General features: G+C 44.9%; 1 protein-coding gene across 2 annotated transcripts in view; it reads right to left on the bottom strand.

Annotated features, from left to right (window-relative positions):
• The window catches only part of LOC132377710 (plexin-A1-like), a 442266-nt gene that overhangs the window by 190995 nt on the left and 230493 nt on the right, over positions 1-20778 (bottom strand). For both annotated transcript variants that reach the window (XM_059943957.1, XM_059943956.1), the window contains exons 8-9: positions 13231-13330; positions 2441-2555 (exon numbers count right to left, since the gene is read on the bottom strand). In XM_059943957.1, the coding sequence (XP_059799940.1) occupies positions 2441-2555; positions 13231-13330 (215 nt within the window). The remainder of the gene's footprint in view (positions 1-2440; positions 2556-13230; positions 13331-20778) is intronic.

Raw genomic sequence — 20778 nt, 5'->3', positions numbered from 1 at the left:
GCATGACCATACACTTTCCAACATTGTATTTCATTTGCCACTCCTTTGCCCATTCCCCTAAACTATCTTAGTCTCTCTGCAGGCTTTCTGTTTCCTCAACACTACTCACTCCTCCACCTATCTTTGTATCATTGGCAAAATTAGCCATAAATCCATTAATACCATTGTCCAAATCATTGACATAGATGGAGACAGGACTCTAGTTGTGTTTTATAAAGGTTCATCTAGTCCTGCTCTCAAGCTCTACATACCTTCAGCCAGGATCTCATGTGGTTCTGCATTTTTTACAAATACTCCCAGTTGAAGGAAGATCAGTAAAAGCCCCTGGTGGGCAAACGAAATGCTTCAAAAATGACATCAACGTCAGCCTGAAGAAATCCAATGTTCATTGTGTTACGAACCCCGTAACTGGGTCACTTACCAGCAAAGATAGAGAGGTCAGTTGAAGTCTGATGGTACTATTTTTAAACAGTATTTATTGATAAAAATACACAAAAAGAATATCACTGCAAACATACAGATAATATACGTCGTCACTACTAAGTCTAAAAGCGCGGGTATAATAATAATCACTAAGAAATAGCTCTGTCGTTGTCTAGGGGGTAATGTATTGTCCGATTGAAATATAAAAGTCACTCAGGTTCATTCAGGCTGCAGCCTTTGGTTGGAGTCAAGAGAGAGAGTTTAAAACTTGCCCATTCCTTTTATGATGTCAATCCTTCGAGAGTCGTTGGGGCTGATTTCTCCTTTGTTTTAGCTAAAGCCGTTCTTCCGTGGTAAGGCCCACCAATTCCGAGGCAAATGGAAAAGGACGCACGTGGGCTTTCCACCGGCTGTCACTATTACGCTGTTACAGGATTTCTAGCGTTTCTTCTGGTGCGTCTAAAGGGGTTGATCCCCAGACCCTATTTTATCCTCACTCACGGGGTCTCAGAGGGGTCTCAGATGTCAGTCAGGTCGGGGTGATGCAATCCCTCAACCAGCCCCCTCTGATCGTTCCCTGAGGGCTTCCATGAAGTACAGTACTCAATACACAATTCGGTCTCCAAGAGACAATGGCCATTTTCCGTGGCTTTGTATCGCTGAGGGCCAGGACATTCCAAAAGTCTCTCTCTCATTTTCTGGGTCTCCTGACCTGAATTAATAGCGATCTTGCGATTCTCAAAAAGGAGGGGGCTACTTTGTACCCTTCAGCCCCTCAGAGTTGGGCACAGGCGCAACAAGTCTAAAAGCTGGGAAGACACTGTGCTCAATAGACACACCTGGAAGAAATCAGTTCGAGAGGGAACTGTGCTGTGAGAACGACCTCCGCTGTGCAGCAGAAAACAAGCAGCAGCTGTGAAAGGCGAGACTGAACGACCACAGTCATATTCACAGCCACCACTTACTCTCGTCCAAAACGGCACCAGAGGACCTACCAGCAGACAACCTCTTAGGACTTGGGCAGTCTCCGAGTTCCGTTCCTGAGTCCGTCTTTAAGTCGGATTTGTACGTAAGTCGGAACACGGACATCTGGTATTATTTAGCGTCAGTTAGTCAAACGTTTGTCTTAGTATATAGTATATATTTTACCTTTCTAAGCATATAAAACACTGAAGAAACGTAGGTATTCCAATAATTAAACCACTGCGTTGCTTAATAATAATTGTAGCTTCCATTGGGGCAGGGCCTTTCACATGCTCCATTATTCTCACTTTATCCTTTACCTGTATCCTTTAAAGTTGTTCGGATCGTTGACCGACTGTAGCCTAAAGCTTTTCTAATGACCAATGGCGTTTCACCTCTTTCCAATCACTTTATTTTCAATTGCATCGTTTTCCGTCAACGGAACAGAAAACTGTGGATTTTACGTTCTATCGCTGAGCAGCAGTGAACCGTCTGATTGGCCTATCAGAGTTCTCTTTAGGAACTAGCTGACTTGATCAGCATTTCTGATCTGGCTACTGCTCACGATCGCACTTAATAAAAAAAATACAGCAGCAGCCGCGAGCAGCGGGTCTTGTGCTCCCCCAGGTCCTAAAGTCCACCCGCACTGAGACAGGTTAAATGGGACAGGCGCGTGGCGGGGGGGTCAGGGTGAATCTTGCTCAGAAATATTTAAGCCAAATACAAAGTTACACACTCAACACAGTGTTAACAGCAACGACTTAAAATGGCGGACGGCATCGTGATCCGACTTAAAATGGTGGATGGCGTTCTCCTCCCTCCGTTCTTAAGAACGAGTTGTCCGTAAGTCAAACGTTCGTAACTTGGGGACTATCTGTACTACATACACCCCCATTACCCTTATGTCCTTTAGCCAGAACCTCATGTGGTCCATGCCTTATTATCCCTACAGTTCTCTGTTCTTACACCGCTTTTCAGATGGCATTTGCTAATGTGAGGCTCCTGGGGTGAAACTGAGAGCTTCGGGTTTGGAAACGGCGGGAGTGGACTTTACCTCTGACGTGTTCACTCGCCCTTCTTGGAAGGAGCAGTCGGCCGCGTTCTGGGTACAGATGTGTCGATACTTGCACCAGTGGCAGGGGAAAGAGCCGTCAACACAGGAGAGACAACTGCAAGGGAGAGAAAGGGAGACAGAGAAATCAGCGACAGGGAGACAATTCTCAGTCTACTCCCAAGAGAATTCACGGCACCCACTCCAGATCCAAATCTCTCTACATCTGCAAACCCAAAGGTATGGAATCTTCAATGCACAGGATGACAGAAACTGCAGCTTCAGACTGAGCCGCACCTTCAAACCACAGCATCCAGGGCATCTTCCAGGCGCCAAGTCATTGGGTATTTTTAAAGCGGAGGTTAATAGGCATCAATGGTTACTGCGAGATGGCAGGAGATTGGGGTCGAGAGGGAGAATACATCAGCCATGTGTCCGAATGGTGGAGCAGACTCGATGGACTGAATGGCTTCATTCTGCTCCTATATCTTAAGATCTCAGGAAAATGACATCTATCACCATCCAGGACAGGCTCCCTTCTCATTACTGTCATCGGAGAGAGGTACTGGAGCCCGAAGACCCAAAATCAATGATTCAAAAACAGCTTCTTCCCCTCCATCAGATGTCTGAATGGTCCATGAACCTCATTACTTCCTTTTAGTTTGTGCTATTTATTCAGACTAAATTTTCTGCCTTTGCTCTGTACTGCTGCCACAAAACAATAAATTCCATGTCATATGTCAGTGATTTACTCTAATTTATTTTGCTGAACTCTGCCGGGCCAGAATTAACAGTCAAAACAGGGTCTTGACAACCTCATTCATCTGGCCAATAGGGATTTACAGTCCAAATAGGGTCCCGCCCATCTCATTCTCCTGACAATAGGTGCTGACAAATCTGATTCTGCCCATCTCGTTTTCCTGACAAATGGAAATTAACATTCCACACTGGGCTCATCCCACCTCATTCAGCTGACCAGTGTGAATTAACAATCCAAACAGGGCAGCACCCACCTCATTCTGATGACCAATAGGAAGTAGGAATCTAAACAGGATCCCACCCATCTTATTCTCCTGACCAATAGCAATTAACACTCCAAAAAGAGCCCATCCAACCTCATTCAGCTGACCAATGGGAATGAAAAGTCTAAACAGGACCTCGCCCACCTCATTCACTTGACCAATTACAGACCAGGTACTTAATCAGAATCTCTTATGTTTATGAATTTGAGGAGCTGTGAGGAGAACATTTTTGGGGTGTGGAATATACAATCAGGGTTGGAAAAGTGGAGGAAGATTCAGCTGGATGAATATCTAACAGAGAAAGAATATCTAACAGAGAAAAAATATCTACAAGGCTACAGGGACAGGTGGGATGTGGGAACTGGCACCGGGCTAGTATTAACCTGATGGGATGAATATCCTTCAAGAGTTGCAAAACAACCTCTCGACCCCATGCTCCTGCATTCTCTGGAAGGGCCTGTTCTGTGCTGTATCTCAAATAAATGAGAAGTACTGGGGCAGCCTAGGAGCAGAGAGCACAGCTTGTCACAACCTTTAGTGACTGGCAGTGTTTGTGGTGTTTTGCAATGCCTTGTGCTGAGGTATGTCAGATGGAGAACTCGTCAGCTCATTCCAGCCCACAGTTGGTAAGTGAGGGGCCATTTGCTGCCAGTTCTGCTCACACACTGGTAGCCTGGAGAAACAGAAAGAGAGAGATAGTGGGGGGGGGGGGGGGGGGAAGAGAAAGGAGAGAGGGAAGAGAGAAGAAGGAAAGAGAGAGAGAGAGAAATGAGCTCCCCAGCCAAATTCAGACTGACATCACGCACTTGGCAACTGTGTAAAAGCCCCATTAGCTAATTGGACATAACTTGAAGTGGAGACAGCCTGCCAAAACATCAATCCTTCTGATGTTGCAGGCTTACTGAGGAGAGGACTGCAGTCAACAAGGCTGAACGAGACCCGCTTTGTCGCTCTGCATCCCAAACCCACTCAAGCTCCACAACTGAACTGGCACTGAGGTGTCAATGCCAACGGATTATGGAAAGGCCCAGATAGAGGATGTTTCCTCTGGGACAGCACGGCAGCGTAGTGGTTGGCACAACACTCTACAGTACCAGCAAATCGGGCTCAAATCCCGCCACTACCTGTAAAGAATTTGTACATTCTCCCTGTGACCATGTGGATTTCCTCTGGGTGCTCCGATTTCCTCTCTCGTACCAGTTAGTAGGTTAATTAATCTCCCGTGGTTCAGCTTGGATTAAATCGGGAGAATTGCTGGCAGTGTGGCCTAAAGTGGGGGAGTCAGGCCCAGAGGGCACAGCCTCAGAACAGAAGGACGTCCGGTTAGAACGGAGATGAGCAGGAATTTCTCCAGCCAGAGAGTGGCGAATCTGTGGAATTCATTGCCAAGTCATTGGGTATATTTAAGGAGGAGGTTGATAGTCAGGGCATCAAAAGGTACGGGGAGAAGAAAGGAGAATGTTTTGAGAGGATAAACAGGGCAGCCATAATAGAATAGTGGAGCAGATTCAAAGGGCCAAATGGCCTAATTCTGCTCCTATGTCTTATGGTCTACTTGGGTGGGAGAGTTCAGATGGGAGGGAATTAGGATAAAAGGAGAATTAAGGCAGGGGTATATTGAGGGAGAGGAAAATTAAGACTTTGATAGACATGCAGGATAAGAGACAACCTGAGTTTGCATTTTGGGCTGAATTACCAAATTCTGTTCCTGTGACTTACGGGGTCTCCAAAAACCAGGGAAAAGCTGGGGACCTTCCAGACACATCAGTTTGTAACCAGCACCTCTCCTACCCTCGCGAGTGAGACCACAAGATATAGGAGCAGAATTAGGCCATTTGGAATGAGGGTGTAATAACCCTGGTGAAAGAGGTGGATGACGAGGAAGTAGAACACCATATATTGAACACAGTACAGCATAGGAAAAGACCCTTCGGCCCACAATGTCCTGTTGACAATGTTGCCAGTCCAGAATAATACCATCTTGTCGACGCGGAGTCAATATTCCCTCATTCCCTGCTTGTTCCTGTGTCTCTCTAAATGTCTCTTAAACTTCGCGATCACATCTGCTTCCATCACCACCACTGGCAGCCTGTTCCAGGGCAATACAAGTTATATCTTGTAGTACTGGACATTTCCACCCTGAGAAAGAGATTTTGCCTACACCTCTCATAATAGTATAAACTTCTATCAGGTTCCCCTGGCCTCCAATTCTTCAGAGAAGACAAACCCCTAAGTTTGTCCAACCACTCCCTGTAGCTCGCGCCCTCGAATCCAGGCAGCGTCCTGGTGAACTCAGAGACAAGGTGTTTTGAAAGGTCAGTAATGAAACATATGCCTCAGGAATTGCTGCTGCAGTTCTACACTGCAGTCATTGAGTCTGTCCTGTGCACCTCCATCACTGTGTGGTTTGGAGCCGCCACCAAGCAGGATAGAACCAGACTACAGCGCACAGTGAGGACTGCCGAGCGCATCATTGGAGCCTCCCTGCCCTCTATTGTGGACCTGTACTCTTCCAGGTCGAAGAAGAGGGCGGGGAACATCATAAAGGACTCCTTCCATCCTGCGCACGGACTGTTTGAACTGCTTCCGTCTGGTAGGCGCTTCAGATCCCTCCAGACTAAGACTAATAGGCACTGGAGAAGTTTTTTCCCTACTGCGGTCACTTTGCTGAACAGTTAACTGCCGGTTAACTGTCGGCTAACTATTACTTGGATTGCGCTACCTGTATGTATAATCTATATTTTCATTTATATTTATCATTATTGTTGTTATGAGCAGAGAGACAACATCTGCCGGAAGTAAATTCCTTGTATGTGCACAGGTACTTGGCGATTAAAGTCTGATTCTGATTAACTCCTGCCTGGGAAGTCACTTGGATCCACTCCAATCTGCCCACTGGATCAACAAGTCCACAGCAGATCCCACTTCATTGGCTCTTCACTTAATCTTAGCACATCTGGGCAGCAACGATGCATGCATCAGGATATTCTTCAGCAACTACAGCTTGGCGTTCAGTACTACCGCCCCCTCAAAACCGATCATAAGCTTCAAGACCTTGACCTCAATACCTCCTTGTGCAATTGGATCCCTGATTTCCTCACTTGTCAACAGCATCTTCTCCGCAATTTCCGTCAGCACAGCTGCACCACAAGGCTGTGTGCTTGGCCCCCGCTCTAATCACATCATGCTTATGGCTGTGTGGCTAAGTGCAGTTCTAATGCCATTGTCCAGTTCGCTGACAACATCACTGTTGTCCAAATCAAAGGTGGTGATGAATCAGCATAAAGGAGGGAGATTGAAAATCTGGCTGAGTGGTGCCATAGCAACAACCTCTCACTCAATGTCAGCAAGACCAAGGAGCTGCTTATCGACTTCAGGACGAGGAAACCAGAGGTCCATTAACCAGTCATCAATGGGGGATCAGAGGGAGAGGGTCAGCAACTTTAAATTCCTCAGTGTTATCTTTTCAAAGGACCTATCCTTGGCTGAGAGCACGTAAGTGAAGATAGCACGGCAGTGCCTCGACTTCCTAAAACATTCGGCATGACATCTAAAACTTTGACAAGTTTCGATAGATGTGCAGTGTTGATATATTGACCGGCTGCGTTACAGCCTGGAATGGAAACATCAACATCTTTGATTGGAAAATCCTGCAAAAAGTAGTGGATAGAGCCCACAGGTAAAGGTCTCCCCACCACTGAGCACATCGTTGTCATAGGAAAGCAGCATCCAGCACCCAGGACATGCTCTCTCCTCGCTGCTGCCATCAGGATGAAGGTACAGGAGCCTCAGCACTCACATCACCAGGTTCAGGAACAGTTACTACCCCTCAACCATCAGGCTCTTGAATAAAAGGGGCTAACTTCAACCAACTTCCCTTACCCCATCACCGAGCTGTTCCCACAACCAACGGAATTACTTTCAAGGACTCTTCATCTCACGTTCTCCATATTTATTGTTTATTATAAATAAACATTATAAATGCCCTGTTGGTGCAGTCTTTCAATGATTCTATTATAGTTACTGATTTATTGAGTATGCCTGCAAGAAAATGAATCTCAGCATTGTATATGGTGACAGATATGTAGTCTGATAATAAATTTGTTTTGAACGTTGAATCCTTCTCAAAATGTCCACATTCATCCTATAATGAGGTGACCAGAACTGTATACAATACTCCATCTGGGGTGCAAGTGAAGTTTCACACAGCCGTGCTGCAATTTAACTCCGATTTGTATACTCGATGCCTCTAGCAATGACAGCAACCCTGCGGCATGCCTTCTTTACCATTCTTATCTACGTGTTGTCACGTTCAGGGAGGTATGGGCTTAGGCCCCGAAGTACTTCTCTACATCAATTTCAGCCCGGCCAAGTGACCTGCAGACTGGAGGTTGAGACGGTAGTGTAGTAATAAACGCAATGCTTCACAATGTCAGTGATCAGCGATCGGTTTAACTCCCACCGCTGGAGGTAAGGTGTTTTTATATTCTTCCCTTGACTGTGTGGGTTTCCTCCAGGTGCTCCGGTTTCCTCCCACAATCCAAAGACAAATGGGTTAGGGTTAGTAAATTGTGGGCACGCTATGCTGGCATCGTCAACATAGAGACATTTGTGATCCATCCACCATTTGCGTGCCAACCCTCCCTGCAATGAAGCCAACTGAGAGGGAATTAAGGTAGCAGACTACGCTGTAACTGTCTGCACACCGAACACCGTGAATCGTTGCCCAAACAGGTAACACAAACAGGTTTTGGTGCCAACCCCGGCTGAAATTCATCGGATTTTTTAATGTATTGCTGCTGCAAAGCGACACACTTCCCGACAGTTGTAATAGGCCTCATTCTGATTCGGAGACACACACACACGGACTGCTGGAGGAACTCAGCAGGTCAGGCTGCATCCGTAGATGGGAATAAAAGCAGTTTGTGTGTGTTGCTCTGGATTTCCAGCACCTACGGAGCCTCTTGCATTTGTGATTCTGATTTATTTTGGCACTGTGTTCACTGCAGTCACGGAGGGCTGTAGGGCCTGTCCCTGTGCTATACTGACCTATGTTCTACGCTCACTGAAGATACAACGATGGGAGAGGTAAAGAGGGTGGAGGCAGGAATTTAACCACAAATGCTGCAAAGAACTGAGGCTACTTGGCAACCTACATGAAAAAACACAACCAGCGCTAAAGATTCCTCTCCAAAAAAGTAATCCGGGGGAGTTCTTAATTATTCATAACTTCAGGCAAAAAGAATGAAAATGCATATTTCAAAAGGAACTTTAACATCTTTGAAGCAATTAGTTCGTACTTTTAATCTCTTAGGTCCCAGATTACATGGTGCACTTTCATTTAAGAAAATGTACCAGACTGTATCACAAAATTATAACCCGGAGCTAAAAGAGCACTTAAAATAATTTCTCCCTTTTAATCATGTTCACCCCAAATCTATCAGAATGCATTATATCCAGCAAAAAACATCCGACCGGTTATTTTCTTTAAAGTAAAAAGTGAGCTTGTTTATCAGTATGACTAAAAAGATGGTAATTGGAGATTTATTAATATGTAAATGTATTTCAACCTTAATAGCTCATGTTAATTATCACAGAACCTTGGATGTCAGCATGCAAGAAAATTGTGTTTTTTTATTCATGTTAAAAGAAATTAATCAAGTTCCTTTTCCTCCCCCTTGTTACTCTATGTCAAGACCCCACCGCACACAAGACCACAGCCATGACCCATCCATCCTACATTATTCCAGCACTCCCTGAATCCCTGTTCCAGGAAGCTAGGTTCTGGATTCACAAAAAGAGATGATTTGTATTTCCAGCTGATCTTTCACCAAGATGGGACATCCCAAAGAGCCCAGCAGCTGACAAAAGATTTTTCAAAATGCGCTCATAAACTCAAGTTCCCTAAACAGTGAGGCGATAATCTATTCTAATAACACATTTTTTCACAGGAGACCATGGAGGACACCTCTGGGCTAAACACGTGACAATTCCAAAGGACAGTGGGTAAAATGTTCCAAGGTTCTTGATTATCCTTCAGCCAATATACTATCACTGGAAAATAGATAAGCAATTTGCTATCACATCACCACAAGGTCATTTCTTCAGCCCCTTTCTCTACTCCGACTGCATGGCCAAGTTCTGCTTCAACATCGGCGACAGGGATTCCCAACCTGGGGTCCACGGGCCCCTTGGTTAATGGTAAAGCTCCATGGCATAAAAGAGGTTGGGAACGCCTGGTCTACAAGTTTCCAGATGATGTCACAGTATCCTGTGACACAAATCTCAAATAACAATGAGTCAGAGTACATGAATCAGATAGGGAGCCTAGTGGCATAATAACAGCATTTCCCTCACTCAAGGAGCTGCTCCTTGACTTCAGGACAGGGGTGGGGGAGTGATCCACATGTTTCTGTCTACATCAATGGCTCAGGTCAAGAGGATTGGGAACTTCAAGCTCCCAAGCGTGAATATCACCAACAGCCTGTCCTGGTCCAGACTGAACGAAAGGAGAAAACTTCACTCAATTCCACTTGCCTCATCATTGAAATGTTCCCACAACTAACGGACTCGCTTTCAAAGACCCTTCATCTCATGTTCTCATTGTTTATTGCTTTTTTTTTAATTTATAATTATTGTTTCTTCTTTTTTGTATTTGCACAGTTTGTTGTCTTTCACACACTGGTTGAACACCCAAGTTGGTGTGATCTTTCACTGGTTCAGATATGGCAATAATCCTATAGATTTATTGAGTATGCCCACAAGAAAATGAATCTCAGAATCTATATGTACTTTGATAATTAATTTTACTTTGAACTCTGAACTTTGATTTATTTTTCACACGTACATTGAAACATAGAATTAAAAGCATCGTTTACGTTAACAACCAACATAACCTAAAGGTGTTCTGGGGGCAGCCCACGAGTGTCACCACGCATTCTGGCTCAAGACAGCAAGCAGATCATATTCACAGAACAAGGCGAGCAACAACAACAGCAAGACAACCCCCATTCCTCTCACCCTCCCACGCACACCGACAGTCCTCCAACAAACGGTCAAGGAAGCTCACCAATGCCCCCACTTCCTCAGAGAAGGAATTCGGCACGTCCCCGCTGATCCATACCATCTACAAACCACAGGAAGCATCTATCTGGATGCATAGCAGCATGTGATAAATAAATCTTAATCTAAATCTCACAGAGCTTGCAATACAATCTGGTAGCTCCACTGTTAATAATTTTTTTTAAAAAATTCAGAATCATTGAATGACTGGGTAAATTCCCCAGCTGTTTTAGTAGGGTTTGAACTCACATCTCAGGATCTATATGCCTGTGGATGCCAGGGCGGTGACCTAATCATGCCCACACATCCTCAGGGAAGGAAGTCTGCCTCAGTGTCAGTCTGGAGTGAAACGGTCCAACAAACCACCCCAGAGTTTGCTGCAGAGAGCACTGTTCCCGCATGGGTTGCAGAGGTCCAAGAACCGTCAACTTCCCAAGGGACCGCTTGGGATGGGTATTAAATGGTGCCTGGGATCACACAACAAGACCCAGGCTGCTTCTGGGCACGTGGCCAAGATGCAAGGGCTGGGCACAGTCAGACCACGTCAGGGTGGAAATGGCCAATGCACTGAAGTGTACGCTTACGGTGACTGAGGGGGAGGTCAGAGGTAGGTTGTGTGTTTTTTTTTTACACACAGAGAGTGACAGGTGTGCGGAAAGTGTGCCAGAGATGCTGGTAGAGACAGATATAGCAGGGACATCTTACAGCAGATGGATGAAAGAAAAGTCGAGGGTTTGGTATGAGGGAAGGGTTAGATTGATCTAGGACTTGTTCCTCAATCACTCTTTATTTACTTATAAGATAAGAACAGCTTCATATGTACTTTGGTACTTTCTATACTGAATAAAGTGTATGTTCGTGATCTTCTGCTGCTCCACTTCAACGCTCCACGTGTTGTGCGTTCAGAGATGCCCTCCTGCACGCCGCTGTTGTAACACGTGCTTATTTGAGTTACTGTTGCCTTCCTGTCAGCTTGAACCTGTCTGGCCACTCTCCTCTGATCCCACTTCTTCCCCATTATGACGTTAGGCCTGAGCAACAACCGGAAATCTTCAGCCCGTCTGCATGCTTATATGGATTGAGTTGCTGCCAAGGGGCAGGCCGAGTAGATTTCCTCATTCACGAGCAGGGGAAGGGCTGTACCTAACAGAGTGGCTGCTGAGTGAAGGGGAACAGGGGAGGAAGCTGGGAGGTGTGTTTGTGAAGCCAGGACACTGGTGAAAGTGTGAGAAGCAGGCAGGTTCCACGCAACAGTCAGTGAACATGACGCAGCCTCAAAGGAAAGCCGAAGGAACTTCAAACCGGCAAGTTGCTCTATGACATCTGGGCCAAGCCTCCTGGGGGGGGGGGGGGGGGGGGGGGGGGTGCCAGCTCACATTCTGATGTAAATTAGCCAACTGGTTAAAACTGTCAGACCCAATTAAATTAGAAACATCTTCAAAGATGAAGGAGAAATAAATCTGCACACTGGTGAAACTTCAGCAGACTTCTGACGTTTGTGGTCACATATTCCGTGCATTCAAAAAGTTCACATGGAAATATGCTGAAATAGTTCCCCAATGAAGAATGGGAACAATAAAGGAGGAGAAGATTTCTCCCCCCGCGCTCCTCTGGCCAAGTGTGGATCAGTCTCAGTCCTCCACAAGTCCTTCCCTAAAACAGAGGGTGTCTCTTGGCGCAAAGCTTGTTGTGTCGGTGCTATAAAGAGGGTTAGAATTATGATTGAAAATGATAAAGGTTGAATACAGAAAGGATGTTTCCATTAATGGGGGAGTCCAGGATCAGAGGGCACAAACTCAGAATAGAGGAACTTCCCTTTAGAACAGAGTTGAGGGGGAGTAGTGAATCTGTGGTTAACTTCCACTGCCACAGACAGCTGTGGTGGCCAAGTCACTGGGTATATTTAAAGTGGAAGTTCATAGTTTCTTGATTACTAAAGGGATCAGCGGTTAAAGGGAGAAGACAGGAATCTGGGTTAAGGGGGATAATGAATCAGCCATGATCGAATGTCGTAGCAGCCCCAGTGGGTCGAATGGCTACTGAAAACATGTTGTGCAAGTTAACAATAGAATGAGATAAACATTGTGGCTAAGAGTCCATCTTATCAGAGAAGAGTCTGATAAAAAGCTGTCCTTGAGCCTGGTGGTATTGTACACTTTTTATAATTTTAATACCTCATGCCCTTCATCAGTACTGGAAAAAATAGATTAGAAGTCAAAGTAAGAAGGTTGGTGGGGGGGGGGGGTCAGGAAGGAGAGGAAGAAGCACAAGGTAGTACGTGATAGGTGATACGGGGGAATCTGAAAGGAGAGGATAAAAACTGATAGGAACCTCCTGTACATTGGTGAGACCTGATGAGCATCGGTAGGCTGCTACGCACCTACGCTCCATCCGCCAGAATCTCCTGGTGGCCACCCATTCCCATTCCAACATGTCAGTCCATGGCCTGCTCTATTGCCACAATGAGGCCACCCTCAGGATGGAGGAGCAACACCTTATATTCTGGGTTATATTCTAACCCATCCCTCCAACCTGATGGCACGAACATTGATTTCTTGAATTTCCAGTAATTACCCCTCCGCCTTCACTATTACCCTCTCTTATCTTATCTGCCCATCACCACCCTCTGGTACCTTTCCCTTTCTTCCATGGCCTTCTACCCTCTCCTATCAGATTCACCCTTCTCCAGGAAATGGTAGAAATACTTACGACTGGTGAACACTGCAGTTGTAGAACACAAAGTCCGTGCTGGCAAACTTCTTGCCGGTCTCCTTGGACTTGAGGTACAGCTTCACCACCCGCTTGTCTCCTGCACAAAGCAAAAGGCGAGATGGTCATTAATGATGGGTTCTCAAGGAGGATGAAACGGAGCATCAATACCAAACACAGCAGTTCAGCCAAGATCATAATGCCCAACCTCCTTATTCTTAACCCTCATGAAAATCCAGTTACCTACATTCCCATCTCTCCAACTCAATATTCCCAATGAAACCAAACCCTCTAGTTCCCCAATATTCCCTATGAAATGCATCCCTCTAGCTCAGCATTCCCATTGAAACCCAGCGCTCCTGATCAACATTCCCAACAAAACCCATCATTCCAGCTCAACATTCCCAATGAAACCCATCCCTCCAGTTCAATATTCCCAATGAAATCCATCCCTCCAGTTCCACAACATTCCCAATGAAACCCATCCCTCCAATTCAACATTCTCAACAAAACCTATCCCTCCAGCTCAATATTCCCAATGAAATCCATCCCTCCAGTTCCACAACATTCCCAATGAAACCCATCCCTCCAATTCAACATTCTCAACAAAACCTATCCCTCCAGCTCAATATTCCCAATGAAATCCATCCCTCCAGTTCCACAACATTCCCAATGAAACCCATCCCTCCAATTCAACATTCTCAACAAAACCTATCCCTCCAGCTCAATATTCCCAATGAAATTCATCCCTTCAGTTTCCTCACATTCCCAATGAAACCCATTCCTCCAGCTCAACAACCCTAATAAAACCCATCCCATCAACCCAACATTCCCAATGAAACCCATCCCTCCAATTCAACATTCTCAACAAAACCTATCCCTCCAGCTCAATATTCCCAATGAAATTCATCCCTTCAGTTTCCTAACATTCCCAATGAAACCCATTCCTCCAGCTCAACATCCCTAATAAAACCCATCCCATCAACTCAACATTCCCAATGACACCCATCCCTCCAGCTCAGCATTCCCAATACTAGTTAAAGCTATAAAGGAATTGGGTGATTTTGTACTCATCATTACTATAAGACCCGTAAGACGCAGAAGCAGAATTAGACCTTTCAGCCCATTGAGTCTGGTCCACCATTCAACTGTGGCTGATGTCTTTGTTTTTTCAACTCGATTCTCCCAATTTCTCCCTGTAACCCTTAACCCCCTTACTAATCAAAACCATATCAATCTCTGCTTAAGTACAGCCTACGACTGCCCATCATCAAGGGCGTCTTCAAAAGCTTGTGTCTCAAAATGGTGGCATCCACAAATAAGGACATGCCTTCTTTTTGTTACTACCATCAGGGAGAAGCTACAGGAATCTGAAGACACACACTCAATATTTTAGGAACAGCTTTTTCCCCTCCGCCATCAGATTTCTGGTTAGCCCATAAAACCATGAACAATACCTCACAATGTTTTGTTCTCTTTTGGCACTACTTATTTAATTTCATTTTTAAATATATTTCATATTTCATATTTCTTATTATCATTTATAATATATTTTATGTATTGTACTACTGCCGTGAAACAACAAACTTTGTGACATATATTGTACGTTTAAGCTAGATTCGCAGGAGGATGGGAACCAGAGATTCAGAAAAGACGGTAGAGAGGTTATGGAGAAAGATATTAAGCCTACATACAAAGTCATGAATCAAAAGATTGAGCATGGTGGGACTAATGCTCTAAGCTGTGTAAATTTCAATGCAAGGACAATAGCAGGAAAGGCATTGAGTTTAGGACATGAATCAGCATGGGAAATTATGAGTCTGTAGCCATTCGTGATACTTGGTTGCAGGAGGGGCAGGACTGGCAGCTCAATGTTCTGGGATTCTGTCGTTTTAGATGTGAAACAGCGGGAGGGATTAAAGATGGAGGGGGGCGTTACCAGTCAGAGAAAATATCACGGCATTGCTCAGTCAGGAGAGAGTGGAGAGCACATCTAGAGAGGTATTATGGGAGGAACTGAGCAATAAGAAAGGTATGACCACACTAATGGGGCTATGTTTTAAACCACCCAATAATCCATGAGACGTAGCGAAGCAAATTTGAAGAGAGAGTGCAGACTGTTGCAACAAGCATAACATTGCTATAGTAGGTAATTTTAACTTTCCTCATATTGATTTGACTCCCATACTGTAAAAGGACTGGGTGGGAAAGAGTTGGTCACATGTGTTCAGGAAAGTTTCCTTAATCAGTACATAGAGGTCCCAATTAGAGACAGTGTGATACTAGATCTCCTGTCAGGGAATGATACAGGGCAGGTGACAGAAGTTTGTGTGGGGAAACACTTTGCAACTATTAGCTTCAAGGTAATTATGGAAAAGTGTAGGTGGGGTCCTTGGGTTTAGATTCTAAATTAGAGAAAGGCCAATTTCGATGGTATCAGAAAGGATCTGGCAAGAGTAGATTGGGTCAGGATGTTTTCTGACAATGGGTACTTAGTATGTGGGAAGCCTTCTGAAGTGGAATTTTGAGAGTACAGAATTTGTATGTTGCTGCCAAATAAAAAGGCAAGGACAACAGGTTTAAAGAACCTTGGTTTGTGAGAGATATTGAGGCCCTGGTTAAGAAAAACAAAAGGAGGTGCACAGCAGGAATAGACAGGTAGGAACAAATGAGATACTCGAGGAATGTAAGAAATGCAAAAGAACATTTAACAAGGAAATCATGAAGGCTAAATTGAGAACAGGAAATGGGATGCAATGCTGAAATTGTATAAGACATTGGTGAGGCCTAATTTGAAGTACTGTGAGCAGTTTGGTCACCTATCTACAGGATGCCATTAAGATTGAAAGAGCACAGAGAAAATTTACAACCATTTTGCTGAGACTGGAGTTAAAGGTTAAAGGTTAGGAGCTTATTCCCTAGAATGTAAAAAATTGAGATGAGGCTTGATAGAGTTATGCAAAATTATCAGGAGTATAGATAGGGAAAACGCACGCTGGTGTTTTCCACTGAAGTTGCGTGAGACTACAACTAGAGGTCATGGGTTAAGGATGAAAGGTGAAATGTTCACTCAGAGGGTGGTGAGAGTGCAGAATGAGCTGCCAGCGCAAAAGTGGGGTTGATTTCAACATTTAAGAGAAATTTGGATAGGTACATGGATGGGAGGGGCATGGAGGGCTATATGCCCAATTTCCCCTCGGGACCAATAAACTATGTGTCTGTCTGTCCCAGTGCAGGTCAATGGGACTAGATGGGCTGAAGGGCCTGTTTTTGTGCTGCAGTATTTGATGGCTTTATCAGTGATAATAAACCTGATTCTGATTCAAAATGGGACAACAAATACCACAGTTTCACCACTCTCTGGCTGAAGAAATTGTTCCTCATCTCTGCTCTAAAGGGATGTCCCTTTATTCTGAGGCTATGGCATCAGATCCTAGACACTCCTACTGAGGGAAACATGCTCTCCCTAACCACTTTATCCATGTCTTTCAGTATCCATAAACACAAAAGAGATTTTGCATATTCTGGTTATCTTAAACTTTCAGTATACACTAAGTTCCAGTGAGATCCCATCACCCCAGCCTCCCCCATCCATATGAATTCCATCAAGTATGGGCCCAGAGGCATCAAATGCTCCACATACACTCAATAGACACTTAATTAGGTACAGGTCTGGAACCAAGTGTAGTCTTCTGCGGCTGTAGCCCATCCTTTTTAAGGCTAGATGTGTTGTACGCTCAGAGATGCTCTTCTGCACATCACTGTTGTCATGCGTGGTTATTCCAGTTACTGCCACCTTCTTGTCAGTTGGAACCAATCCGGCTGATCTCCTCAGACCTCTCTCGTTAACAGGGTGTTTTCACCCACAGAGCTGCCGCTCACTGTGTGTTCTTTATTTTGCTTTCTGCACCATTCTCGTACACTCTAGAGAATATTATGCGTGAAAATCCCAAGAGATCAGCAGTTTCTGAAACACTCAAACCACCCCGTCTGGCACCAACAACCATTCCACGGTCAAAGTCATTTAGATCACATTTCTTCCCCATTTTGGTGTTTGGTCTGAATGACAACTGAACCTCTTGACCATGTCTGCATGCTTTTATACACTGAGTTGCTGTCACATGATTGACTGAGTATTGATTGATATGCATCAACGAGGTGTACTGTTGTACCAAATAAATTGGCCACTGAGTGTACATTACGCAGAGGTTCCTGAATAGTTAATACACTGCATTGAAATTCCACACTGCCATGTGGTATTTGACATTTCATGTTTCCGAAAGGCACTCCCAATAATTGGATCATTCTCCTGTGGTCCTCATGCCCAAAACCAACGGAAGCAAGGCACCAATAAACTTGTCAATCAAAGTGTGTCGACACATCCTGGGTAGACGTGTCGAACACAGGAGGACGGTCAAAGTCAAAATATAACACCTGAGATTCATTTTCGTGTGGGCATTCAAAGTAAATGCAAAGAGACCCCATGGAATTAATGAAAAGCTGCATACAAAAATGGACAATCAACCAAAAGATAATAAATTGAGCTAATAAATACAGAAAAAAAAACAAAATAATCATAAACAACCCATGGATTGACACAGGAGGGGCATGGGACAGGTGGCAGAGAAGGAGTACCGGGGCGGGGGTGCAGACACACCCAGCCCTGAGCCACCAGGCAAAGTCATTTGATTCCAAACAACTGGTTTATTGATCGTTACAGAATCTGTCCGGTACTTCCCGCTCCCTCCCCTCTCCCTTCCCCTTTTCCCGACCCTCTCCCTGCCCCCTTCCCACTCTCAGTCCACCATAGAGACACACATCAGAATCAGGTTTATCATCACTCACACGTGTCATGGAATTTGTTGTTTTTTTTTGCGACAGCAGTACAGTACCTACAATTTCTTCAGTATATATATGTGCCCAAGACTTTTGCACAGTACTGTGTGTACCTACTTAGTGATAGTAACTTATATTAAAGGGTTTTATATCTTGCACTAAACTACAGATAGTGTGACAAACACCAATGATAATAAAGTGATTCTGTTTCTATGTAGCACCAGCACAAGTTCAAAGGTTGGCTTTCACTGGCTGGGCTGAAGGGCTCATTTCTGAGCCCTCAGCCTCCATGACTACGGCTGGGTGAACTCCAGGAATGGGACTTTCTGTTGACAGAACGGATTACAGTGAAAGGAATTCCACGAGGCACTCCAAAATACCGTAACCCTGCCTGACACATTGGATAATGGCAGCGCACATTTCAGCGGTGGTCAGCATTCTGTGCTGAAGCCAAGCTTACTGGTAAGTTGGATCCGTTTCACGAGCATATCCCTGATGCCAGCTCCTGTGGGACTGAAATAAATTCAGCGATGGCAAAGCAAAACAGACAGCATTGCAACTGGTTGCATCATCTTCTGGTACGGACGGGCCACAGCACAGGATCGGGAAAAGCTGCAGGAAGTTGCAAAATCAGCCAGCTCCATCGTGGCCACTGGCCTCCTTAGCATCCATGACATTTTCAAAAGTATGCATCCATTATCTCATTGCTACCATCAGGGATGAGGTACAGGCACCCAATGACACACACTTAACGTTTTAGGAACAGCTTCTTCCTCACCACCATCAGATTTATGACTGTTCCATGAATTAATGTACACTATCTCACTTTTTTCCTCCTTTTTGCACTAAAAATAAATCTAAATTATACCTATTTGTTATTGTAATTTATAGCTTTTTAAATTATGCATTCACTTTCAAGATCTCTTCATCTCACGTTCTCGATATTTATTGCTTATTTATTTATTACTATTACTCGCAGTTTTTTTTCTTTTGTAGTTGCGGTCTGTTGTCTTTTGCACATTGGTTGTTTGACCACCTGGCTGGGTCGGTCATTCATTGATTCTATTAGAGTTCTTTGATTTATTGTCAATGCCCGCAAGAAAATGAAACTCAAGGTTGCATGTTGTGACGTAAATGTACTTTGATAATAAATTTACTTTGAACTTTGTACTGTACTGCTGTTGTAAAGTAACATATTTTACAACATATGTCAGTGATATAAAACCTGATTCTCATTTGTAAGCGCTGAACCACAACTCCCACCAAACTTCTATCCAATCTACATCATGGGTGGGTTGTCCCCAGGCTGGGTGCATGCACCTTGGTCAAAACACAGGATGCTCGATAGCATCCAGGACGAAGCAGCCCATTTGACTGGCACCACACCCATAAGACACAGGAGCAGAATTAGGCCATTCAGCCCATCGAGTCAGCTCTGTCATACCATCATGGCTCTCAACCCCATTCTCCTGACACCCTGACCAATCAAGAACCTATTACCTAAGTTCTGAGTATGCACAGTGACTTGGCCTCCATTGCCATCTGTAGCAAGAATTCCAACAGATTCATCACCCTCTGGCGAAAGAAATTCCACCCCCCCACCCACCATTTCTTTTCTAAATGGACATCCCTCCATTTTGAGACAGTGCCCTCTGGTCCTAGACTCTCCGATTATAGTGAGCGTCCTCTGCACCTCCATTCTATCTAGGCCTTTCAAAATTTGGTATGTTTCAATAAAATTCCCACTCATTCTTATAAGTTCCAGCAAGTACATGCCCAAAGCCATCCAGCGTTCCTTGTATGTTAACTCTTTCATTCCCGAGATTATTCTCATAAACATTCTGCTAAACCTTTCCAAGATGAGGAGCCCAAAACTACTTGTAGTACTCCAAATGTGGTCTGCCCAATGCCCTTTAAAGCCTCAGCATTACTCCCTTGCTATTATATTCTCGCCACTTCAAAATGAATGTAACATTGCCTTTGCCTTCCTGTAATCTGGAGCATGGGGTTGTGCAGGGTGTTCATGGAGGGGCTGCACACTGGTGATGGGGCTTCTCATATCCATTCTGAGGCAGCTCACTCACCTTTGGTCCTCACTGGACACTCAGCCCTCACCTACGGCTCCAAGCAGCTTTTTGCAAGCAACCCCCCTGGTACATCGCTTCGATAGGTGGGCTTAACCAGGTGAGGGCAGTCAGTGACCTCATACCCCAGTGAGGTAGGGACATGGCATTCTTTGGATGCAAACTCACCTCCGGCGGACAGGGCAGGTGAGATCCAATGGCTAGGGTGGCAGTTCTGCCACACTGCGTGGAGAATAAAGGACGTAACAAGATAGAGGAGATGCCATGGTCACCCACTGCCACCAAGGAATGGCCCAGTTTGTGACGCTCGTTCGTACCACTTGACCTGGAATTCTGGGTCGAGGGAGTGGAACTGCCCCAGTGCAATGGCTTTTCCTCTTTAAAAACTCTCCCACCCAGATTTCCTGTCATCATCGGATATGACGGACAGTCAGTCACCATTATCTGGAGCAACAGCACAACCTGCGGGATTGGCAGGAACTGTCAATGTTTCGGTTTACAATCCTACATCAGGACAGACGGAGGGTTCCTTAAACATGTAGAGTCGTCGAACAATACACACAGAAACAGGCCCTTTGGCCCATCCAGTCCATTTCAACCTGCTATTCTGCCTAGTTCAATCATGCAC

This window comes from Hypanus sabinus, chromosome 19 (assembly GCF_030144855.1).
Source record: "Hypanus sabinus isolate sHypSab1 chromosome 19, sHypSab1.hap1, whole genome shotgun sequence".
Taxonomy (NCBI): domain Eukaryota; kingdom Metazoa; phylum Chordata; class Chondrichthyes; order Myliobatiformes; family Dasyatidae; genus Hypanus; species Hypanus sabinus.
Note: the sequence above shows the minus strand (reverse complement) of the source record. Positions and strands in the feature narration are given on the sequence as shown.